At 39.8% G+C, this 23948-nt stretch overlaps 1 protein-coding gene across 5 annotated transcripts in view; it reads right to left on the bottom strand.

Moving 5' to 3' along the window:
- The window catches only part of LOC126297818 (uridine-cytidine kinase-like), a 119063-nt gene that overhangs the window by 83345 nt on the left and 11770 nt on the right, over nt 1-23948 (bottom strand). For 3 of the 5 annotated variants that reach the window (XM_049989048.1, XM_049989049.1, XM_049989051.1), the window contains exons 2-4: nt 11913-12072; nt 11717-11813; nt 4230-4375 (exon numbers count right to left, since the gene is read on the bottom strand). In XM_049989048.1, coding sequence (XP_049845005.1) covers nt 4230-4375; nt 11717-11813; nt 11913-12072 — 403 coding nt within the window. Of the gene's footprint in view, nt 1-4229; nt 4376-11716; nt 11814-11912; nt 12073-20441; nt 20618-20717; nt 21144-23948 lie in introns of those variants that run through there. The other 2 variants (XM_049989047.1, XM_049989050.1) reach the window with 2 other exon arrangements.

Raw genomic sequence — 23948 nt, 5'->3', positions numbered from 1 at the left:
CACGCCTCCAACAATACACTCCGATTTTCATGGTCACTGATGTTTCCTTCTGTTACTTTTGAACATTACATCCACATGCTCTCCCAAAATGTCTGGCTGTAGTGCAATGTTCAACCATAATAGAAGGAAACATCAATGACAATGAAAATTTGTGTGATGCCTGGATCTGTGCTTAAATAGCAAATAGTTATGGTGACAACTCAAGAATAGCAGGAAATTTGGATTTGAGTCCCTGTCACGTACAAATGTTCATTTGTCATGCATGATGTTCATTACATAGCAGGAGTTTTCACTAAAAAAAAAAAATCATTTTATGTCATTGTATTCTCACCAATTTCATTCCCATTGACTCCATTTCATTCCCGTGAATCAGTTTCAATTAACTGTTAATGAAAGTGGTATACCAGTATCATAACTGATCAAGACCTCTCCAAAACACTACAGAAAATATTTTCATGTCAAACTAAAAAATATTGTTCCAAACTGTTTTCTGGAAGCGAGTTTTCTATTCACTAAAAAATAATCAGATACTATAGGTTCCAAGTGTGTAGTTTCACAGTAACTGCAATAGTGTAAAGATAATTACTAAGAAATTAGGGGCTATTTATGATAAACATAAATTCATCATTGAGCTAATTGTCAGACAAGAGAAAGTGGTTAACAGTTTGTGGTCATTTCAATGTAAATTCATTAAGAGATTCTGAAGAAAAAAAATTGCTGTCACTGTTATTTGACAGTAAAAATATTATGGCAACTGTGACTCTTGAAACTAGTGTACAAAAAGAAAGCAGAGTTCTTGTTTATAACACTCCCATATACAGTGTTCAGGCTAAGAAGGAAAAAGAACAATAATGTTTACCTCGTTGTTAGTACACCATCTGACCATGACAGACAACTACTGAAAATGTAGACTGTAGCACCAGGTAACTAAGACATATCAAGGCAAAAACAGTGAATCTTATTGCTGATACCTGCATACAGTGTTTCAAGAATAAGATACATGCAGTAAAATGGTATGTGGTATATCAGGAAAGACAAGCCTATCTGAAATTAAGTGGACTCAATACATTTCATTATAATTGTGTGTCAGTTTTTATAAGTCACATAAAAAACACACACACAAATTACACAATAAATGAAAGGAGTGAAAAAATCATGCAAACTAAAAGGATTAAAATACATTGCAAACAGAAAGGGGAATTTTTATTAGTGGCAGGGCACATTTAGAGCCTATATTACATGCTTGTTACTAAAACTGTAAATATTATGAAAAGTTATCATACATATGATGACAACAAAGAATGTGTTTAAAAGAACATTAAAATCCTGTGAAGTACTGGAAAATGAGATCCAGAACAAACATCAAACACAAAAGATAAAGTGCCATTAACAGCAGTTTTCTATGTGTAGGAGCATATACAAGATCAAATAGTTCAAGAGAAAAGGCAAGGAAATGTACTGAAAATGTCATTTCACAAAATTTGTAAGTAACTGAGTAACACAGACATTCTTCAGTGAAACTAGATTTTTAACAGTTCTAAATGATAAAATGTCACATGGGACTGACGGATCTTTGAACAATACTGTCATTGTCACTTTCCAAGCTTTCCCCGACAGATCTGCTGCAAATACACTTCTCAGGTAGGCTGCCAGATCATATTGTGTAAATTGCACAATCTTTCATCGACGCAACTACTCGACAGCTTCAGGTGGTGATGGTTTCTGCTGTCACTGCTGCAGAGTGCGACAAACCCGAGAAGCGTATTTTCAATATTCTCATAATTCATGCTCTTAGTGATACATGTGGTGAATTGCCAACACAGAATTATTGCTGACAGATTAACAAATGTACTGTTTCTTATTTAATAAAGTTACTGTTTTTCTTTTTTTAAAAATATTAAGAAAAATTAATGAGTAATATCTAAAAATTATCATTCAATTTCCTTGCAGACATATTATCCAGCTTATTCAAGAAAGTGATCTACTCAAGAGTAGAGTTACATGTAAAGAGAAACAGTCTCCATACTATATAACAAATTGAGTTCCAGAGGTGCAATGGATTGAAAAGACCATCCGTTTATACACTTACTCACAAACTATCAAACATGAAACACCCAAATATCATCAGGTGGTATGTTCTGTCAGCTGTCCAAAGCATTTGATTGTATAGCTCATGATAATAGTCTAAAAATCTAAAATTTTTATGGTCGCAATGTTTAACAGGTAATCAAGATTAAAGTAAGTATATAAGAATTGGTGCTGAATAAGTTAAACAATGAACAAAGGCAAGAATATTACAATGAATGTATACAGTCCCACAAGGTTCAACGTTTGGCCCACCCTTTATTTTTTGTATACGATCTTCAAGCACATAAAGTATAGGTGGTACTTGCTGAGATGCCAAGTGTTATGAGTGACTGCGTTAAGAGGCAGAAAAACCAACATTGTTGTTAAAGTGATAATGTTTTTCAAAAACTTATTAAGTTGTTCGCTGTAAATTGACTCCCTCTTTTTTGTTTTGGGTGGGGTGCGGCACACCAAATTGTCTAATATCAATTATTAATGTTAATATGACTAAGACTTCACATTTTTTGGTGTAAATATGGATGGAAACACTATCTGGGAGAAACAGATCTTATAATTTGGTGAACGTGCAACAAACAGTGCATTAACAAATTTTCATACAAGCATTACTGAAGGAAGCCAATGTACAGTACAAATAGCACAAAAGATTTAGTGCCTAAAATTCCTTGTGACAATTCAGAAACACTATTACAGTGAATGAACAAATATATTTCATTTGCGTCAAGAAAGACTGGTTTATGATGCAGCAATTTACATGAATCCACAGATGCACAGCACGACTGAGTAAATGAGACACTATGATTTCCACTCTCTTTCGAAGACAAAGATATTGTGCTTTAACACCTCAATGACGAAATGGTCACTAAGACAAAGTGATATAAGGAAACTGTTGAAAACAAACCAAATTCTGGACGGTCGGACTAGAATTTGTACTCTGGTCCTTTCAAATGCCGTGTAGTATTTTACCGTAAATGCACCTTGCTCGGTGAATCTACCATGAGTAAATAAAATAGGTCATAGCACAACAAATTATAGATCAAAATGGATGACACATTCAGAATCATCTGAATGAACAGTTAGGCACAAGTAGACACATCAACAAGCAGAACTGACAAATAATAAACAATTAATACAAGTCATAAATGTGGACCAGGTACACCAGTTGACAACGCATATCTACAAAAAATGCGAAATCATGGTTGTTATATCGGAAAAAAATTATATGATTTACACAATCAGAGCAGAAACAGAAAACAGTTTAAAATAAGAGGAAACTTAATACTGCAGAAACTTAGAAGGGATGGATGGAGAGAAGCAATAAAAAATATAATAAATTTTCCACTATCCTGTACAATAAATCATTTAAGCACTTATGTCACTTTATTGTTTGCAACTGAAAAACTGATAGGGAAAAAGACTGTAAAAAATACAGTGTGAAACAAACTAAGAGAAACTAGATATAAGTGTAAGAAACAATCAGGGAATAAACAGGAAAGTAGACACAGTATTTAATATCAACTTTCCTACTTGTATGTAGAAACTTCCTGACAGATTAAAACTGTGTGCCGGACCGAGACTCGAACTCGGGATCTTTGCCTTTCGCGGGCAAGTGCTCTACCAACTGAGCTACCCAAGTACGACTCACGACCCGTTCTCACAATTTTACTTCCGCTAGTACCTCATCTCCTGCCTTGTAATCTGCCAGGAAGTTTCAAAATCAGCGCACTCACTGCTGCAGAGTGAAAATTTCATTCTGGAAACATCCCCCAGGCTGTGGCTAAGCCATATCTCAGCAATATCCTTTCTTCCAGTAGTGCTGTGAAGTTTGGAAGGTAGGAGACGAGGTACTGGCGGATGTAAAATTGTGAGGACGGGTCATGAGTCGTACTTGCGTAGCTCAACTGGTAGAGCACTTGTCCACGAAAGGCAAAGGTCTCGAGTTAGAGTCTCAGCTTGGCACACAGTTTTAATCTGCCAGGAAGTTTCAAAATCAGTGCACACTATGTTGCAGGGTGAAAATTTCATTCATACTTGTATGTAATTTTTCAAAGATGAAGCCATATCAGAAATAAAAATTTCAGAAGAGTAAATCTCGGGACCCCACATGCATGTGCAACTATATTACATTTTAATCAGCTACTCACCTCTACGAGCCAATCTAGTGTCCGAGTCCGTGTCAACAAACAATTTCATGTGAAATAATTCTCGAATTTCAGGAAAATAAAATACAAGGATTCCTTCAAACAAAACTACATCTGCAGGATATATAGTGATGAATTTATCTTCACATCTGTAAAAAGAAAGGACAAAGGTGACAGAAACCACATAAAAAAGAAATAAAAAGTAGCAATTGATGTCAAGATGAATGAGGAAAGGTGGGAATGAGTGGTGCTAAGACAGGACTAGAACAAATGAACTGAATCATCATTTGATTATCTACATGTGTAGCATCTAAAGCTGTCTCTTTATTTCATTTCTGGAAAGTTTGTTTACAACTTTCTGCTTGCTTTTGCCTTTTGGAGTATTTTTTTTATTGTCTTTTAAAGTGTAGGAACAGTACAAGTGATGCATAAACATATCCAAAAATTTTATTTTTTATGTCATATTGACCCCTATAAATGCCAAAGATTGTTTTGTGGTAATTTGATTGCTGCCTTTCTGATTCCAGCATTATTTCCTACAGGCTTGAGAGTTTCAATCCAGGGCTTTTTTCATAATGGCATTGCTTTTTTTCTTCACAATTTTATTAAATTTTATCTAAGCAAATGTGTTCTGCCTCCACAAGATTCTCTCTAAGTGCACAGAGTTCTGCACATTTGTCAGTTCCAAGCTGCTCAGAAATGTCATAAGTACACGATTTAACAATACTTTTAGAGTCTTGTCATTTCTTATGAATAGTTGTGAATCATCCCATTAAAATTGATCACTGGTTGTTGTGGAGCTTACAGCCAAAAGTGTGTGTATCTAGTTCTCAGGTGAGAAGACTCAGACAAATACAAAACAAGTGTGGACATGACAAAACACACCAAAATATTCTCGTTTGTGTGTATTGCTCTATGAATGAAAACATTGTTGTCCATTATTTTTATGTAGTCTGATGTTTCATTGTTCCATGCTTCACTTTAAGAACTGTTATGCCCATCATGGGCCCCTCCCCGGTGTGTCTGACAAACAGGTTTCAGGCACTGTCTCTGGCTGATCCAGATGCAGCTGCCTGCCCTGTTTCAGAGGATGATTCTTAGCCTTCAAAGTCCGGGCAATCACAGAGGGTGGGCTTATTGGTAGCTGGGATCTCCAATGTTAGGCACGTTATGGGGCCCGTTAGGGATATGGCAGCTAAGGAGGGGAAGAAATCCAGTGTGCACTCCGTGTGCATTCCGGGTGGAGTCATTCCTGATGTGAAAAGGGTCCTTCCGGATGCCATGAAGAGCACAGGGTGCAGCCAGCTGCAGGTGGTGGCACATGTCGACACTAATGACGTGTGTCGCTTTGGATCTGAGGAAATTCTCTCTGGATTCCAGCGGCTATCTGATATGGTGAAGGTTGCCGGTCTTGCTTACGAGATGAAGGCAGAGCTCACCATCTGCAGCATCGTTAACAGAACCGACTGCGGACCTTTGGTGCAAAGCCGGGTGGAGGGTCTGAATCGGAGGCTCAGACGGTTTTGCGACCGTGTTGGCTGCAGATCCCTTGACTTGCGCCATAGGGTGGTGGGGTTTTGGGTTCCGCTGAATAGGTTAGGAGTTCACTACACTCAGCTGGCAGCTACACGGGTAGCGGAGGCTGTGTGGCGTGGACTGGGTGGTTTTTTAGGTTAGAAGGCCTCGGGAAAGTACGGGGTGGGCTGCAATCTCAAAGAGTGCATGACAAATACAAGACGTGCTTGGATCAAGGAACAGTCGGAATTGTAGTTGTAAATTGTTGTAGTTGTGCTGGGAAAATCCCTGAGCTTCAAGTGCTAATAGAAAGCACAGAAGCTGAAATCATTATAGGTACAGAAAGCTGGCTAAAGCCTGAAATAAGTTCTGCAGAAATTTTTACGAAGTCTCAAACGGTGTTCAGGAAAGATAGATTAGGCAGAATTGGTGGTGGAGTGTTTGTGTCTGTCAGTATTGGTATTGGTTGTAGTGAAGTCGAAGAAGATACTCCGTGCGAATTGGTACGTATGGAGGTTATACTTAACAGCCGAACTAAGTTAATAATTGGCTGCTCCTACCGACCCCCAGACTCCGATGATATAGTTGCGGAACAGTTCAGAGAAAATCTGAGCCTCTTAACAAATAAATACCCCACTCATATGGTTATAGTTGGTGGGAACTTTAACCTTCCCTCGATATGTTGGCAAAAATACTTGTTCAAAACCGGTGGTAGGCAGAAAACATCTTCCGAGATTCTCCTAAATGCTTTCTCCGAAAATTATTTCAAGCAGTTAGTCCACGAACCCACGCGAATTGTAAATGGTTGCGAAAACATACTTGACCTCTTAGCCACAAACAATCCAGAGCTAATAGACAGAATCATGACTGATACAGGGATTAGTGATCACAAGGTCGTTGTAGCTAGGCTCAATACCGTTTCTTCCAAATCCACCAGAAACAAACGCAAAATAATTTTATTTAAAAAAGTGGATAAAGTGTCACTAGAAGCCTTCCTAAGAGACAATCTCCATTCCTTCCAAACTGACTATGCAAATGTAGACGAGATGTGGCTCAAATTCAAAGATATAGTAGCAACAGCAATTGAAAGATTCATACCTCATCAATTGGTAAGAAATGGAACTGATCCACCGTGGTACACAAAACAGTTCCGAACGCTGTTGCAGAGGCAACAAAAAAAGCATGCGAAGTTCAGAAGAACACGACATCCTGAAGACTGGCTAAAATTTACAGACGCGCGAAATTTGGCATGGACTTCAATGCAAGATGCCTTTAATAGGTTCCACAACGAAACATTGTCTCCAAATTTGGTAGAAAATCCGAAGAAATTCTGGTCGTATGTAAAGTAGACAAGGGGCAAGACGCAGTAAATACCTTCGCTGCGCAGTGCCGACGGTACTGTTACCGACGACTGCGCCGCTAAAGCGGAGTTATTGAATGCAGTTTTCCGAAATTCCTTCACCAGGGAAGACGAATGGAATATTCCAGAATTTGAAACACGAACAGCTGCTAGCATGAGTTTCTGAGAAGTAGATGCCTTAGGGGTTGTGAAACAACTCAAATCGCTTGATACGGGCAAGTCTTCAGGCCCAGATTGTACACTGATTAGGTTCCTTTCAGATTACGCTGATACAATAGCTCCCTACTTAGCGATCATATACAACTGCTCGCTCACCGATAGATCTGTACCTACAGATTGGAAAATTGCGCAGGTCGCACCAGTGTTTAAGAAGGGTATTGGGAGTAATCCATCTAACTACAGACCTATATCATTGACGTCGGTTTGCAGTAGGGTTTTGGAGCATATACTGTATTCAAACATTATGAATCACCTCGAAGGGAACGATCTATTGACACGTAATCAGCATGGCTTCCGAAAACATCGCTCTTGTGCAACGCAGCTAGCTCTTTATTCGCATGAAGTAATGGCCGCTATCGACAGGGGATCTCAAGTTGATTCCGTATTTCTAGATTTCCGGAAAGCTTTTGACACCGTTCCTCACAAGCGACTCCTAATCAAGCTGCGGAGCTATGGGGTATCGTCTCAGTTGTGCAACTGGATTCGTGATTTCCTGTCAGGAAGGTCGCAGTTCGTAGTAATAGATGGCAAATCATCGAGTAAAACTGAAGTGATATCATGTGTTCCCCAGGGAAGCGTCCTGGGACCTCCGCTGTTCCTGATCTATATAAATGACCTGGGTGACAATCTGAGCAGTTCTCTTAGATTGTTCGCAGTCATTACTCCCTCAGTTTTTTTATAACTATCAATAATTATAGTGATGAAACTAATGACACCAGTTTTTTTGGCAAACTTGATGTGTGAGACTATACGTGAAATTGAGGAGAAATATCCTGAGGAAATTGATCAGCCTGATTGTGGCATGGTATGTGATGATGAGCAGTAGTCTATTACTTGTGTAGGCACACTGTTAGGCAAGTTATGAAACATAATATGCTTCACAAATCATGCCAGAAGAGCCTTCTAGCCCTTGAGATTTCCTTATATGTCTATTCACATGCTTCTAAATATGAGGTCATTTACAGAGATCTCACTTACGCAGCCATGAAATGCAGTTTTCAATGTTTTGCAGACAACAGAGCTGTATATGATGTGCAACAGGTGTCTGTAAGAAGATTCATGCACAAAGCATACAACAATTTCCACCATCATAGCTTAGTGAAAGAGCTTACTAAGAAAACAAGAAAATTCTGTTCATACATACAATCACCAAGCACATTGAAATATTCCATCCAGTCTCTAGTCGACAAGTCTGGGGGGAAACAGAAAACAGCAAAAAGAAATATGAAACTTTAACTTCCACAATTAAGAAAAAATTTGGTCAGAAGGGTCATACACACAGCTTTTGTTTCGTCAAACAGTATTTTATGTTTGTTTGCGAGGATATGCTCAGCAACTGCATATTTCTCCAGTTCTCGATTTTCAATATGCCACTGATATTCTGCATAGAGGTTGAAAATGGTGCAGATTGACCGACTGATGTAACTGCTTCCACATTCAGAAGGGACGTTGCAAATCCCAGGAATCCTGAGGCTGAGAATGTCCCTAAATAGGGTATTTCATCTCCTTTATCTTTTTAGGTGGTCACAAAATAGATCTGATACCTCATCTTTCCCAGACTGTCTATTTTGCTGGATGTAGGACACAGGAGGGAAGGAATACAACTGATGGCTCATCATGTGAAATTTCAACATTTTCAAATTTCCATTTTCTTGTAGAAAGCTGACTTCATATCACGTGCCATAGCCATTCTTTTGGAACACTTACTTCTGATTATTAAATTCAGAATCCAAAGCTGCTCTCTTCTGGACTGGATGATCAAAAACTTTGGGTGCTAAGAAATAAATTACTGTGTTTCAGTTTGTGGTACACTGAGAGGCCGATACTTCCATCAAACTTTCACTGTACCAGAACAGCCTCAGATAAGCCACCCAAATCTAACATCAGCAGAGCATGGAGAGAGGGGCTTCATGCACTAAGGAAAGATGAAGATTTTGTAGTACTTCCAACCAACCGGGAAAATGACACAGTTGCTCTTAATACCACTGAATATCACAGCAAAGTGGCATTGCTGATGGAAGACAGCACCACACAAGTGCCTAAAATGGGACCAAACTCTGTTACACAGCAGAATAAGGAGCAAATGAGGAATTCTGGTCAGCCAGAGGAAGTCATCAAAAATCTGAGAGCACAAACTCTTACACCACATAGGCTGTACAGATTACCTAAAAGCCACAAGGAATGTATTCCATTGAAGCCAACTGTTAGCACTATTGGTTCTACCTACAGACTGTCCAAACATTAAGTTGATGACCCAATAGTTGGCCACTGTGAACATCACATCAAAAACTCTCAGATGTTCACTGAGATAATTATACATGTTAGAGTTGGCCCAAACAATAATCAGCCTGGATGTGGTCACACTATTTAAAAAAACATCCTGTTGAGGATACACAAACTGCTGGCACAGCATTTTCATTATGAAATGATAAAATTGTTCTGAGATGTTATGACAACCACCTACTTCTTGTATGGTGGTAATTTTTATGAAATTGTCCCCCCCCCCCTACCCTACCTCCATATCCCCCCCCCTCTGGCTGCCCCCCTAAACTGCCTATGCACCCCCTACCTGACCTATGACCCCTACACTGCCCTACATGAAAAGAAGTATGGATCATTTACTGCAAAACCCCATGTTCAAAAAAGGTATTGAATGGTGTGCTCCAGAATACTTATGCATGCACCGGCACTTTACTCTCCTGCCATATCTGCCACAGGTTGCCACCTACCCTGTTTTACAGAGCAGAAAAGCCTCCAACATCCAGATTCCCTGATGAGGCATGGACATCCAACACTTTGTCGTCTCTTCATGATTTTGCCATTTTTCAGCCACATTTTAAAATGCTCTCGACAGTACCACATGAACAGTTGGCTAGCTTAGCCATTTCAGAGCTGCTCCTTCCCAAGTGCTGTGAAGTCTGTTAGTCAGTGTCACTTATGCCACCAAATTTCCGCATTTTCAGCTCATACTAAAATGGTTCCCTATTCGTTTCTGCTACAGTTATAGACTTTCCTTAATGTGGCATGTGCCCAAAACACCTCCAGGCACCATTCAATCTCCCAGTACACAGTGGTCATAACGTTTTGGCTCAGCAGTGTCTCTTATCTCTTCCTCTGCCCTCTCCCCCCTCTTTCTCCATCTCCTCCTCATGGCTCCTCTCTATGTCCATCACCTTCTCCCCCCTTTCTCCGTCGACTTCTTCATCACCCCCCCCCCTCTGTCTCTATCCCCTCCTTCCCCATCTTTATATCCATTTTCTCTTCTCCTCCCCCCCCCCCCCCAAAATAATATCCTCTGACCTTAAGCCTTGTTTATTGCAAGCGAAACTTCAGCTGGGGATTGAAGTTGCTTAAAATGAATGGGTACGTTGGTTAGTATCACTGGTACGAGAAACCCCTCTCCTGCTACTGGATCTGTGAGGACAGTAGCTTCAATAGCAGTATTTTGTGTTGTTTTAATCAGCAAATGAGTAGGATCATGAAGTTTTGGATGATTCAGATTCTGTATCACTATTCCATTCGCAAGCAGAGAAGCCATATATGCACTTTCCTGCTTTCTGTTAAATCCGTTTGTGAGGACTAACACAAAATGGCACGTAGCTGTGTATACAATTTTTGTTTGAAATTATATGTAAAGCAAAAGAATATATATGGGAGAAACAATTTGTCTAATGGTTTAAATGTCCTGCTACTGTAACTAAAACTGAAACAAAGCCACACATTATCACAGCTCCGTATTTCCTTTACCACAGCCGTTTTTAACAAGAAACATGTGCAACATTGTTTTAAAAAAATATATAGCCTGCCTGTCAAAATGGTTATTAGACTATCAAATAAAAATTTGAAGTTAGTTGGTCAAGAGCTTTTCAAAATTTATGCTAACAACATTTCCTCTTTTCTCTTTTTTTCTGGGTGTGTGTGTGTGGGGGGATCACACACCAAAAATCTTGAAAAATTCTTGTCTGATTTATTCAAATGTTTACAGTATATTCTAATAAACACCTCAACTGTTTTTTAGAATATACTGTTAACATTTAAATAAATCAGACAAGAACTTTTCAAAATTTTTGGTAACACATTTTTATCCATGTATACTAAAAAAATATGTAGCCTGTGTCCGTCTGAACATTTTTGCAGTAGTGTGTAAAAATTTATAGTCAATCTGTCAAGAACATCAAGGATTTTGTTAACAACGTTTCTTGTTACATAATATAAATATATTTACCACATGTATATTAAAAGATATATGGCATATTTGCATCCAAACATTTATTAGTTTTGTGTAAAAATTTGATTTCATAATGTAAACCAGTTCTGGACCAATTCAGGATTATTGCAGATATGAAAAATTATTTACTAATCTCCTCTAAATATAAAAATACTTATTTAAACCAACCTTGAATTAGTTTTGTAGTCATATTCTGGTATTTCACACTTCTTTCCAGCCAGTATATCATGCAGAGTTTGCAAGATCAAGTCATTGTCGAAAGCATCTTAAAAAAAGAAAGCACATATTAGTGCAGTAACAACAAAATGAATCAGGTTCTTTCTTACAAAAAGTTCATCTTATCATAATTTGTAAATGGAAATACCTGGATGATCAAAATTGTACAAGCCCTTCTGAGCCTTTGCCTTTTCCTCTGCTGTTAAAATTCGGTAAAAGCTATCTTGGCTGATAGTGACAACCTGTCGTTGCTTCTGGTCCACATCAACCTGCCCCAACTTCTCCATGATCCTTTTACACACTGTAGACTGAAAATTTTCAAAATTGTATAGAAAACAACACAAACTAACACACAGTCTTCCTCAATAATAATAATAATAATAATAATAACAATAATAATAATAATCTGACAAAAATTATGAACTATGAAGTAAAGTTGCAATTCGCCTGATTGGAACACTAAACTGCATTACTAGTCGTGGTCATTGTGGACATGGTATGCACTTGCCTTCCTGTGATCTTTGATCTACGTTACACAGTCAGTTACACAGTTTAACATGCACTCTCTGAACTATGTTGCAAAACAGCATTTTTCAAAGAAACAAACATTGCTAGAGGTGGGAAAAAAAGGTAAGTGTCATGTAAAAAATCCTAGAACTGACTATGGTCAAACCTCAGACATTTGGGTCCATTGCCTGGCACTTACTAATGAGCCACCAAGCTAACTATACTCAGGTATATTAGTGGCTAAAACCACAGGAAAAAAGCAACATACGAGAAGAATTAATGATACTGAGTATCTCGCTCACAATAAGAAAATACCTGCAGGTGACACAAATTGCAAATTAAATTAAATGTGCACAGCAGATTTAAAGAATGGCATTAGCAGAGGCATCCTTGGCAGTATGGACATTGTTATGACAATGTGGTGATAGTTTTAATACAGAGGACTGTTGAAAATTATGTGGAGGATATGTTGGGTTCTGGATTCTGAAGAAGATTATGAGCAAGAAAGGTGATGCTGGCACTGAGACTATATAGGAAGAAAAGACAAATGAATAAGCCAACCTATGTTGCTTTTGCAGAATGGTAAATAACATTTATTAATGTTCAAGGTACTGAATAATGTGAGTTTAAAACACAAGTTATACTCAGCTTCTACAAGAACAAATTGGTTTTGATTAGAAGTTGTCATAAAGAAGAATCAGAAAGGATTAATGTATGACACTGGTCACTACAGACAAAGTTTGCTAAATGAGAGAGAGAGAGAGAGAGAGAGAGATTAGATCACTCAGGAAGCACATCCAAAAAGGCAGAAGTAAAGTTGAAGGGCGCATTTTAAGACATATCATCACTGAAACAATCTTTCAAGGAGCTATTAAAGTGGAAGGAATCATCAGGGACAATCAAGGATATCATATATGCAGCAGGTTGTGATGACATGGGGTGTGCAGATATGAAGAGTTTAGTAATCCCACTGGATGTGTAAATGGAAGACACGCACATACTGATGTACGTAACATTTCCCATGTCCAGAGAGGACAGCAGGGGTGGGAAAGCTGAAGATCCCAAGCTGGTCACATCAATATCCATAACAGGCAAATATAAGGCTGCCCATTGGTGGACTCGCTCTCAGTTGCTGTTATCTGACTTTATACACGAATTACAACAGGTGCTGCTGTCTACCTGGACAACTTAGACTTGTGTCAGACACTGTGTTGGCTGATGGGCACATAGTTACCACCAGCACGTATTCGTGCATAATGAATTAGCAGTGCTTGGGCTTATATTAATTTCAGTCAGGAACTATTGCTAGAATTATTTATATCAAGTACAGCTGTTTGTTTGGTTTTGAGGGAATAATGGACGATTTTGATCTGTTGTTATAGAAAGTTTATTTGCGAGCATTAGAATATTGGCAATGAGGTGATCCCATTTTTGATTTACCAAGTGCTACTACAGATGCAAAATTTCTAGAGCTTTCACAGCGACAGCTAAACCACTATAAAGCATTTATCAAGAACTGAATTTAATGCTGTAGTAGCAACAGGTATGGCCAGCCATCACAGTATTTCAGCCACTTGTCTCGGCTCAAGGATACTGGGAAGTATATCAAAAACAAATCGCACTGTACTTTCACACAGGTGATATCAAATGTCCTGATGGTCAGCGGGCTTTTTTGTCTACAATCCCACAGGATTTTTTAATTGAGCCTTTCCTCAATACTGAGATATCTCTACAACATAACAATATGCTTGGAAGTTGTTGACACAAGTACTCAACACCACCTCTTCAAGATGTTCCTCCATGTACTTCCATCTAGTGTATCTTCTTCTGCACCAAATCTCATTGTTATCTGAACATTTTGAAGCCGGGTTCTCATCGGTAGTCATGTTCTTGCCTAAAATTCCCATTGCACACATTTGCATACTCCCCAGTTATGTTTATGATGGCTTGGTCATCAGCAAACAATAAATGGTGCAGTATGATCAATCTGCAATCTCTAACCCCATTTATAAGACCACTAATAGCACTGGCATTGTGGGATAGCCTTTGTTTTTTTCCTGTGCTAAATTTCTGTTAAAGTATATTACCAGCTTTTATCTTGTGTTATTTAAATTATGGGATATGTAATGCTTTCCAAAGCAATTTCCTCAGAATGCTATCATACACCTTTACTAAATCTATGAAATCTAATCAATTGCTTTTTGATTTTCCTACATTTTTCCAAAACATTTTAAAATTTGGAACTAATGTCCATACATGATGTACCAGTTGTGAAACCACATTGTTCTTGTTAGATTTACAGGGAATGAGTAGAAAACGTAAATTCACACATGTATATGGTAAATCACATAGAGAAAGTTTAATACATATCACAGTGATTCACTTACCCCAGATAAGGTGGTCCCCATACTAGCACACTAGCTTAACGACATTCTAACCCTTCCCTGGCTAAGTGCAACAAATTGCACATGCTTTTGAGATACTGTGGCAATATACTGTTTTCAAGTTGCCCAGACTGTTTTTCCTCGCATTCCAGATACGAATGTCCACATTATGAGGATGAGTCGGATAAGTGTTTACTGCCAGATCACACTGCAGAAGTATGCCATAGCATGACAGGTACCAGGCATCAGTCACAGCCAACTCAAAATTAATAATATCGCAGGCACTGATCATGTACTGGCATCACATAAAAGTTTGCTACACGCAACTATGCATGACATTCCACTAACTTTTTTTTTTAATACTAGCATCTCCATCTCAGTCATTAATCTGTCTATGTACCTTAGTGTGGGTGCTAACTCCCTTGTGCAGTCGAAGTTGTGAGTCACCACGAGGTGCCACTCGTAGGTCATATGCAACTGACAGTCACATATGATCAGATGTCTCAAACATTATTTTTGGTTTGATAGATCCATCAACCAAGAACACTACTGGCCTCGACACTATTCTGCCTTGGCTTTTTCATTACATCATGAAGTGCACTCCATAGGCTTGTCAGTACCATGTAAAGCCACCAATACACTTTTATGCTATTTGCACTGCTGTTTGAGTCAGGTTTGGGGAAGGTGGCTGACTTTCAAGCCCACACGATCTTGAGCCAGTATCAAATTTGAGATTTTGCATCGTTTGCCTGTCTGTCAGCAATTAAGGATAAGGTCAAGACTGAACTACATCGATTAGAACAAGTATTGTCCCCTGTTTCCAGGGCTCCACCATTAGTGATGGTCTTCACTTGAGTGGAGACTTTCAGAAAACTAGTAATACTCAGGCAGACATTGATTCTTGTCCCTTGCCTCAACCAGAATAAGTTTCAGAAGGAAAACTCTTTTCTAAAGTTGGTCTAGTGGATCCATATTTTCAGTTGCCTCTTGATGAATATTTTAGGTCTGAAACACCATTTGGACTGGATTACTATAACAGACTGTTTTTTGGTGAAGCCAGCATCCCGGCCATATTACAGAAGTTCCTTGTGTGAATTCTCTTAACAAAACACTGGTTACTGATCACATGACAGGAAACATTTGTGCAATCTACATCCAGTTTTTACAGACCTTACACACACAGGCCTTAAGAGTAACTTTTATAAATGCACCCTCTTTCAAGCAGCAGTTACTTATTTAGGCTATATGCTAAGCGAACAGGTCCTTCAGATGACCAAGGAATATGTAGGGCCTTTTAATACTATGCCTATGGCTACACTCATAAATCACCTTCAAGTATCTCTAGGAAAAGTGAATTACTATGTGTGATTTATTCCCCAGACATTTTCCATAGCCTACTCACTAAATCATCCCTATAAAAAGGAAGTCTCTTCATTAGCCAGAAGAGTAACATTTGGCTTTTCAGAAGATAAAAACAGCCCTCTAATCAGCACATTGCTTCCTGTCTTACAGCCCCACTTGTCACTGTTTTTGGCAACAGATACGACCCTAAACAGCAATAGGGATAAGTCAGAGGACGGGACGAAGAGGCCATATTGCATTTATGTTGAAGACGCATCCTCCAATTCAAGAACACTGTTCACAGATTGTAAAGGAAGAGTTTGACACCAGGCATAGGTTTGTAGAGGTTTGTGACTCTGTAAAAAGATCTATGAACAAAGTATACAACAACTACCACCGTCATACCTCAGAAAAAGATCTAGCTGAGAACCCGAGAAAAATCTGGTCCTATGTAAAAAATCACTAAGCAGGTCTAAGGCTTCCATTGAGTCATTTGTTGACCAGTCTGGTGTGCCAGTACAAGATAGCAAAAGGAAAGCATATGTTTTAAATTTTATGTTTAAGAAATCATTCACTCAGGATAATCACACAAACGTACTGTTGTCTGACCATCACGAGGAGCCTCATATAGACAACACAGTATGAGGTATCTCTTGCATAGAGAAACAACTGAAAGAGCTGAAAACAAATAAGTCATCAGGTCCAGACGGAATTCCAATTTGGTTTTCCAGAGAGTGCTCTACAGCATTGGCCCCTTACTTATCTTGCATTTATCAGGAATATCTCACCCAGAGCAAAGTCCCAAGTGACTGGAAAAAGTGCAGGTGACTCCTACATATAAGAAGAGTAAAAGAATAGAACTGCAAAATTACAGACAAGTATACTTAACATCAGTTTGCTACACAATTATTTAACATATTCCAAGTTCCAATATACTAAATTTTATTGAGATCAAAAAGCTAAGTTCCACGAATCAGTACAGTTCTAGAACACATCATGCATGTGAAACTCTGCTTGCCCTTTTCTCACATGATGTACTGTGAACTATGGATGAAGGGCAACAGGCAAATTACCTATTTCCAGATTTTGAAAAGCATTTGATATAGTTCCCCACTGCAGCCTGTTAACAGAGGTATGAGCATATCCGGGAACAGGATCCCAGACACTTGACTGGCTTGAAGATTTGTGAAGTAACAGAACCCAGTATGTTGTCCTTGATGACGAGTGTTCGTCAGAGCCAAGGGTATCATCAGAAGTGTAGCAGCAGCAATCTGTGGTTGTCTGCTGTTGATACTATGGTGTATGGTAAAGTGCCTATGTTCAGTGAGCAGGAGGATACAAGATGATCCAGACAAAATTTCTAGTTGGTGTGATGAATGGCAGCTGACACAGTCACATTGTTTAAATATCTGGGCATAATGCTGCAAAGCGATATGAAATGGAATGAGCATCTAAGGACTGCAGTAGGGAAGGTGAATGGTTGACTTTGGTTTACTGCAAGAAATTTGGGAAAGTGTGGTTCACGTGTAAAGGAGACCAAATATAAAGCACTAGTGCAACCTATTTTTGGCTACTGCTCAAGTGAGTGCTATCTGCACCACATTGGATTAAAGGAAGACAATTAAGCAATTCACAGGCAGACTGCTAGATTTGTTCCCGATAGGTAAGAACAACATGCAGGTATTACGGAGATGCTTTGGTAACTCAAATGGGAATCCTTGGAGGGAACGTGATGATCTTTAGGAGGAACACTATTGAGAAAATTTAGAGAACCAACATTTGAAGCTGACTGCAGACTGATTCTACTGCTGCCAACATACATTTTACGTAAGGACTACAAAGCTAAGATATGAGAAATTAGGATTCATACAAAGGCATATAGACAGTCATTTTCCCTTGCCCTATTTGCAAGCTGAATAGGAACGGAAATGGAAAATAATGGTACAGGGTACCCTTCACACTGCACCATATGGTGGCTTGCAGAGTACTTATGTAGAAGTAGATCTTAGGTGTCCATAAATTTCACTTTTTTTTTGTATGGTCACAAATCTCACCTTCACCACAAACCATCCTAATGCTAAACTACCAGAGCACACGGAACTTCATCTCCATCAATGGGTCTCTCTTTTACAAACTTTTAGTACCCCAGTCACTATTGCACTTCTACTCATCATTCTAATGCAGATGCACTTTTCTCACCCTCTGGCACTTTGGATCCTGAATTTTACCACGAGGAGACAGTTCGTTTTCAGTTGGACAGCCAACTTGAGCTATTGCTCAAAGAGTCCTCTATAAATCCCTAGGACATTCCTACAACATCTAGACATGATCTGCTTCTTCACAGGGTCTTACATTCAGTCTGGTCAGGTTGGACTACCAAACTCCCTGTGAAGAGCTGCTTGGCCTTCATTTTTTATCAGCAGCACAAACTTCAGGTTCAGCAAAGTGTGATACTCCGTACAGAAGGTGGTGAACATTACCAGGTGGTGGTGCCATTCTCCCTGCAACATCCGGTACTCCAACTCCTGCATCAATTCCACTGGGGGATTTCCAGGGTGAAGCAACTGGCCTGCCACATCTACTAACCTTGTATGGATGATGTTGCTGCACGAGTGGTTAGACAGGGTGGTGTTTGTCAGGCATACCAGTTGACACCACCCAATCATTCTCTCTGTGGCCAGTGCTGACACAGCAGTGATATCTAGTTCACACTGATTTCATGGATTCTTTAATGGGGCCCATGTGGTTAACTGTCGTGGAGTTCCTCTCCCACCTCCTATATGTCATTTGCCTCCAGCAGATAACAACATCGACCATGGTGGGAGTCTGGGGCAGATCTTCGCAACTGAGGATGCATCCCACATAATGGTGACTGACAACGGCCACCAGTTTATAGCAACTGATTTCGAAAGGTTTCACCCCCCACATCTTACCACATTCCCTTTTCATCCTACCTCAAATGGGCTTGATGGAAACACTGAAAGTTCACATGTCAAAAACATTAGGGTCTGTTAAAATTAATTTAAGCACTAAACACCTTCCTATGCTCTTTCTATTCCACACTAATCAACCAATGAATCCCAGCAAAGCTCTCACGCTATCACAAGATACACCTGGATCTCATGTGTCCACCATCAGAACATGAAGCAGACACAGCTACAGTGTTTCATGTAGGTGTCCCAGTGGAGGCACACAGGTCAGTGGAACGTGGAGTTGATCTTGGGTCCATGGCTAAACAGCAGGGGAACTAGATGGTGGTGTAGCCACCAACATCTGGGATGCTACAACGGTAGTGCAACCAACTCTGATTTTGGCACCCTAGTTAGTATCCTTCCTCATCTGGAGTACACCATCATCACCATCACAACCACATTGTAGGTTTCTTTACTCTGAGGTCAGAGTGTCATCTCTTCCCAAGAGCTGAGGGACACACCCATTAACACTGATACAGTTTAACTGATGGTTGACCACAGGACATGCCACGTCCCACAGGATGTTCCACTCCTTGAAATCTCTGAACCTAAGCAAGACGCTCTGGATCCAATGCCACCACCATCATCACTGGCAATCTCGGAGTCCCTCAGGAGCCTTCCTTCATGATATCACCCAGCTCCTGGCTGCTTCTACCTTGTTGTCCTCCCTCACACAGTCCGAGCAAGTAGTAGCCCCAGATAATAGTTGAAAGGCAGAGAGCTATAGTAACCTCACCAAATGTGCAAATAGAATATACTCACATAATGATGTGTGTCAAATTACCCACATTTGGCAAGTGCACCAGCTGTGGCAAAGTTAACAATATCACATGACAGTTACATTACCTTCTGTTGTGACAAGTATGAGGCAGCCCAGGACACTCTCAGTTGTTATTATCTCTACCAGTTTACTACAACCACTGCAGCCGTTTACCTGGACAGACTTAGCCTTGTGTTGAATAGTGTATCGGCTGATGAGCTGGTGGTTTCCACCACCACATGACTTTAGTGACCTTCACAACATGCATAATGAAGTAGTAGTGCTTGGATTTACATCATTTTCAATCAGGAACTATGACTTATATCTATCAAGAAATATTATTGTTAGGTTCTGTGGATTAATACACTATTCTGAACTGTTGTTACAGTAAGTGTGGAACTGCATACTGCTGCAAACCAATCACAGGGCTGAATACAAAAGTAATAGTATGGAGGGTGTGTAATGAAGTATAGAGAATAAATATTCTCATACCAAGTGACATGTTAGCATACCATTCCAAAAAAAAAAAAAAAAAAAAGAAAAAAGAAAGAAAGAAAAAAAAGAAAGAAGTGTGAATGATAGATAATGTGATATTTAGACTCTGGCTTCCAACTTTGTAGACTGCAACCAGAATAATGCTTTGAAAGCACAACATCAACAGCTTACATAAAGAACTATTTTCCAAGTGTAAAATAATCATTATTGTTCTGTACCTGGTTCAATACTGGAGTCACTCTTGTTCTTCTGATAATGCAGTCATAAGGAGAAAAAAATTTCTTTGATGATGACTCATGCATTACAGACATCAATAGAAATGCACCAACAGAGTAAATTACAAATGAAATTTCCACTAAAATTCTTTATTGGTTTCCTTCAAACTGACCATCACCTAACCAGAAAAAGATCATAATAATACATTTCCACACAGCAGAATAAATAATGTTGTCAATTTCAACATAACATTGTATAAAACCAACATGTAAAACTACCTTTCTTACACGAATTTGTGGCAAGAGTGATCACAGAAAAATGAAGAGGGACAGTTGAAAACCCTAGCACAAGTTTGCAAGTCATACACTATGTGATCAAAAGTATCCAGACACCTCCAAAAACATATGTTTTTCATATTAGGTGCACTGTGCTGCCACCTACTGCCAGGTGCTCAATATCAGCGACCTCAGTAGTCATTAGACATCGTGATAGAGCAGAATGGGGCACTCTGGAGAACTCACGGAATTCAAATGTGGTCAGGTGATTGGGTGTCACTTGTGTCAAACGTCTGTACGCAAGATTTCCACACTCCTAAACATCCTGAGATCCACTGTTCCCAATGTGATAGTGAAGTAGAAACGTAAAGGGACACATACAGCATAAAAGCGTACAGTCCGATCTCGTCTCTTGACTGAAAGAGACCGCCGACAGTTGAAGAGAGTCATAATGTGTAATAGGCAGATATCTATCCAGACCATCACACAGGAATTCCAAACTGCATCAGGATCCACTGCAAGTACTATGACAGTTAGGAGGGAGGTGAGAACACTTTGATTTCATGGTCGAGCGGCTGCTCATAAGCCACACATCATGCCGGTAAGTGCCAAACGACACCTCGACTGGTATAAGGAGTGTAAATATTGGACGATTGAACAGAGGAAGAGCGTTGTGTGGAGTGATGAATCACGGTACACAACATGGCGATCCGACGGCAGGGTGTGGGTATGCCGAATGCCCGGTGAATGTCATCTGCCAGCGTGTGTAGAGCCAACAGTAAAATTCAGAGGCAGTGGTGTTATGGTGTGGTCGTGTTTTTCATGTAGGGGACTGGCACCTCTTGTTTTTTTTGTGTGGCACTATCACAGCATGGGCCTACACTGATGTTTTAAGCACCTTCTTCCTTCCCACTGTTGAAGAGCAATTCGGGGATGGCGATTGCATCTTTCAAAATGATCGCGCACCAGTTGTTAATGCACGGCCTGTGATGGAGTGGTTACACAACAATAACATTCCTGTAATGGACTGACCTGCACAGACTCCTGACCTGAATCCTATATAACACCTTTAGGACGTTTTGGAACGCCAACTTCGTGCCAGGCCTCACTGACCGTCATCGATACCTCTCCTCAGTGCAGCACTCTGTGAAGAATGGACTGCCATTCCCAAAGAAACCTTCCAGCGCCTGACTGAATGTATGCCTGCAAGAGTGGAAGCTGTCATCAAGGCTAAGGGTGGACCAACACAATATTAAATTTCAGCATTACTGATGGAGGGCGCAACGAACTTATCAGTCATTTGCAGCCAGGTGTATGGATACTTTTGATCATGTACTGTGTGTGCTGTGAGCACTGTGTTTTTCAGATAATACTCTTTATATCTGTCGCGTGCCTCGGTGAATCAGTGGTAAAGTGCCAAATTATGTATCTAAGGATCTCAAGGTCGATCTGTCACTCATCACTTCTTTCTCCTCCGACAATGTGAAAATTTCCAAGTGGTTTGGAGTCCATATTAAACTAGCTAAGTAAGTCAGTTCATCAGTCTGAGGAAGGTAATAGTGTACCCCTCCAAATTGATCATGCCTAGTAAAGCACTGTGTTGTTCAAACCAACATTTATGCTGTTGGCAGATTTAACTTTTTTGTCTGTCTTAGTTTGGAGTATCCCACTTTTATACAATCTGACCATCAAGGCACAATCAGAATGAGCCTCCAAGAGATTTGTGGCGAGTCTTATGATGACCACCTTGTAGAACTAAGACAGTTGGTTACACCAAAGTATTGTAGCATGCTTCACTCCACATCACCACACAGCCATAACAGTGACACTAACCAAGGATATCCAGAGTCATGATTGTGCATCTAATCTGCTCTATACTGGATAAAAGCTACAAATCAAAGACACTGAAGATGGTCAACTGGTTATCTAACCGTGATGCTGAAGTATGTCAGCTGGTTTAAAATATACTGTTTTAGTCTATACACAGTTACATGCTGACAATTAGAGTATTACTCAGTGTCTTCACTTTACTTTGGAAGCAGTCAGAGATACACAGGGTGACCTACAGGAAATGGACATTTAGACAAGTCAGTACACCACTGTCAGCGGTGGAATGTAGACAGTGAATACATCACTTACTTTGGGACTATGTCATATCACGAGCAATGAAATAGTGAACAACAGAGCATTGTGTGTTTTCATATGATACCTTTGTCCAAAATACCGAGAAACCTATATAAGTGGGGCAGATATGACTGGGAAATCATTGTAGCAACAATATGGGCTGCAAATGAGGAAAAACACTGTCAAAGTAACTTTGACAAGGGGCTGATTATTATGGCCAAGCGCCTGCAAATGAGTGTGTCTGAAATGGTGCAGCTCGTCAGCTATTTGTGTGCTAGTGTTGAGAGACTACACGAAAAGTGGTTTGTTGTTAAAACTTCTATCTAGCAACATGGCACTGGACGTCCATACCTCATCACAAAACATGGATGTAGGTGGCTTCCCCATTATGTAAAGCATCATAGGTGGCAATCTGTGGTAGATCTGATGACAGAGTATGATACTTGTGTGGGCACAAATGCTTTGGAGAACAGCATTCAGCGCACACTATTGAATATGGGGCTTCTCAGCAGGTGACCCCAACATGTTCTCTTGTTGACCTAACAGCAACATCCAATCATTATTGTAGTGGACTGTGTGAACATTGTAGCAAGCCACCTGCACTCTTTTATGCTTGATGTCTTCCCAGACAGCAATGGCATCTTCCAGTGGCATAACTGTCGACATCAAAGGCCGAAACCTTGCTATAGTGGTTTGAGAAGCACAATAATGAACTCACGATGTCTCAACTACCAAATTTGCCTGATCTGGACCCAATGTAGCACATGTGGGTCGCACCAGTTCTGTGTCCACATTATCACAGGCCTCTAATTTCTAGGAACTGCGTGACCTGGGTGTAATCATTTGGTGTCCCACACCTCCAGAAACCTACCAAGGAAAAGTCAAATCAAGGTTACACACAACAGCTGCTGTAATGTATTCCAGAAGCGGAGCAATATGTTTTTAAGCAGTTTGGTTCATCAGTGTATATGTGATGCTCTCTTGAGGAATTTTTGACTGATGGTTGGTCAGTTTATTTGGGGGGATGTGACCAAACAGCAGGGTCATCGGTCCCATTGGGTTAGGGAGGCATGAGGAAGGAAGTTAGCAATGCCCTCTTTAAGAAACCAC

This window comes from Schistocerca gregaria, chromosome X (genome assembly GCF_023897955.1).
Source record: "Schistocerca gregaria isolate iqSchGreg1 chromosome X, iqSchGreg1.2, whole genome shotgun sequence".
NCBI lineage: Eukaryota > Metazoa > Arthropoda > Insecta > Orthoptera > Acrididae > Schistocerca > Schistocerca gregaria.
The sequence above is the reverse complement of the archived record's forward strand: the minus strand, read 5'-3'. Positions and strand labels throughout refer to the sequence as shown.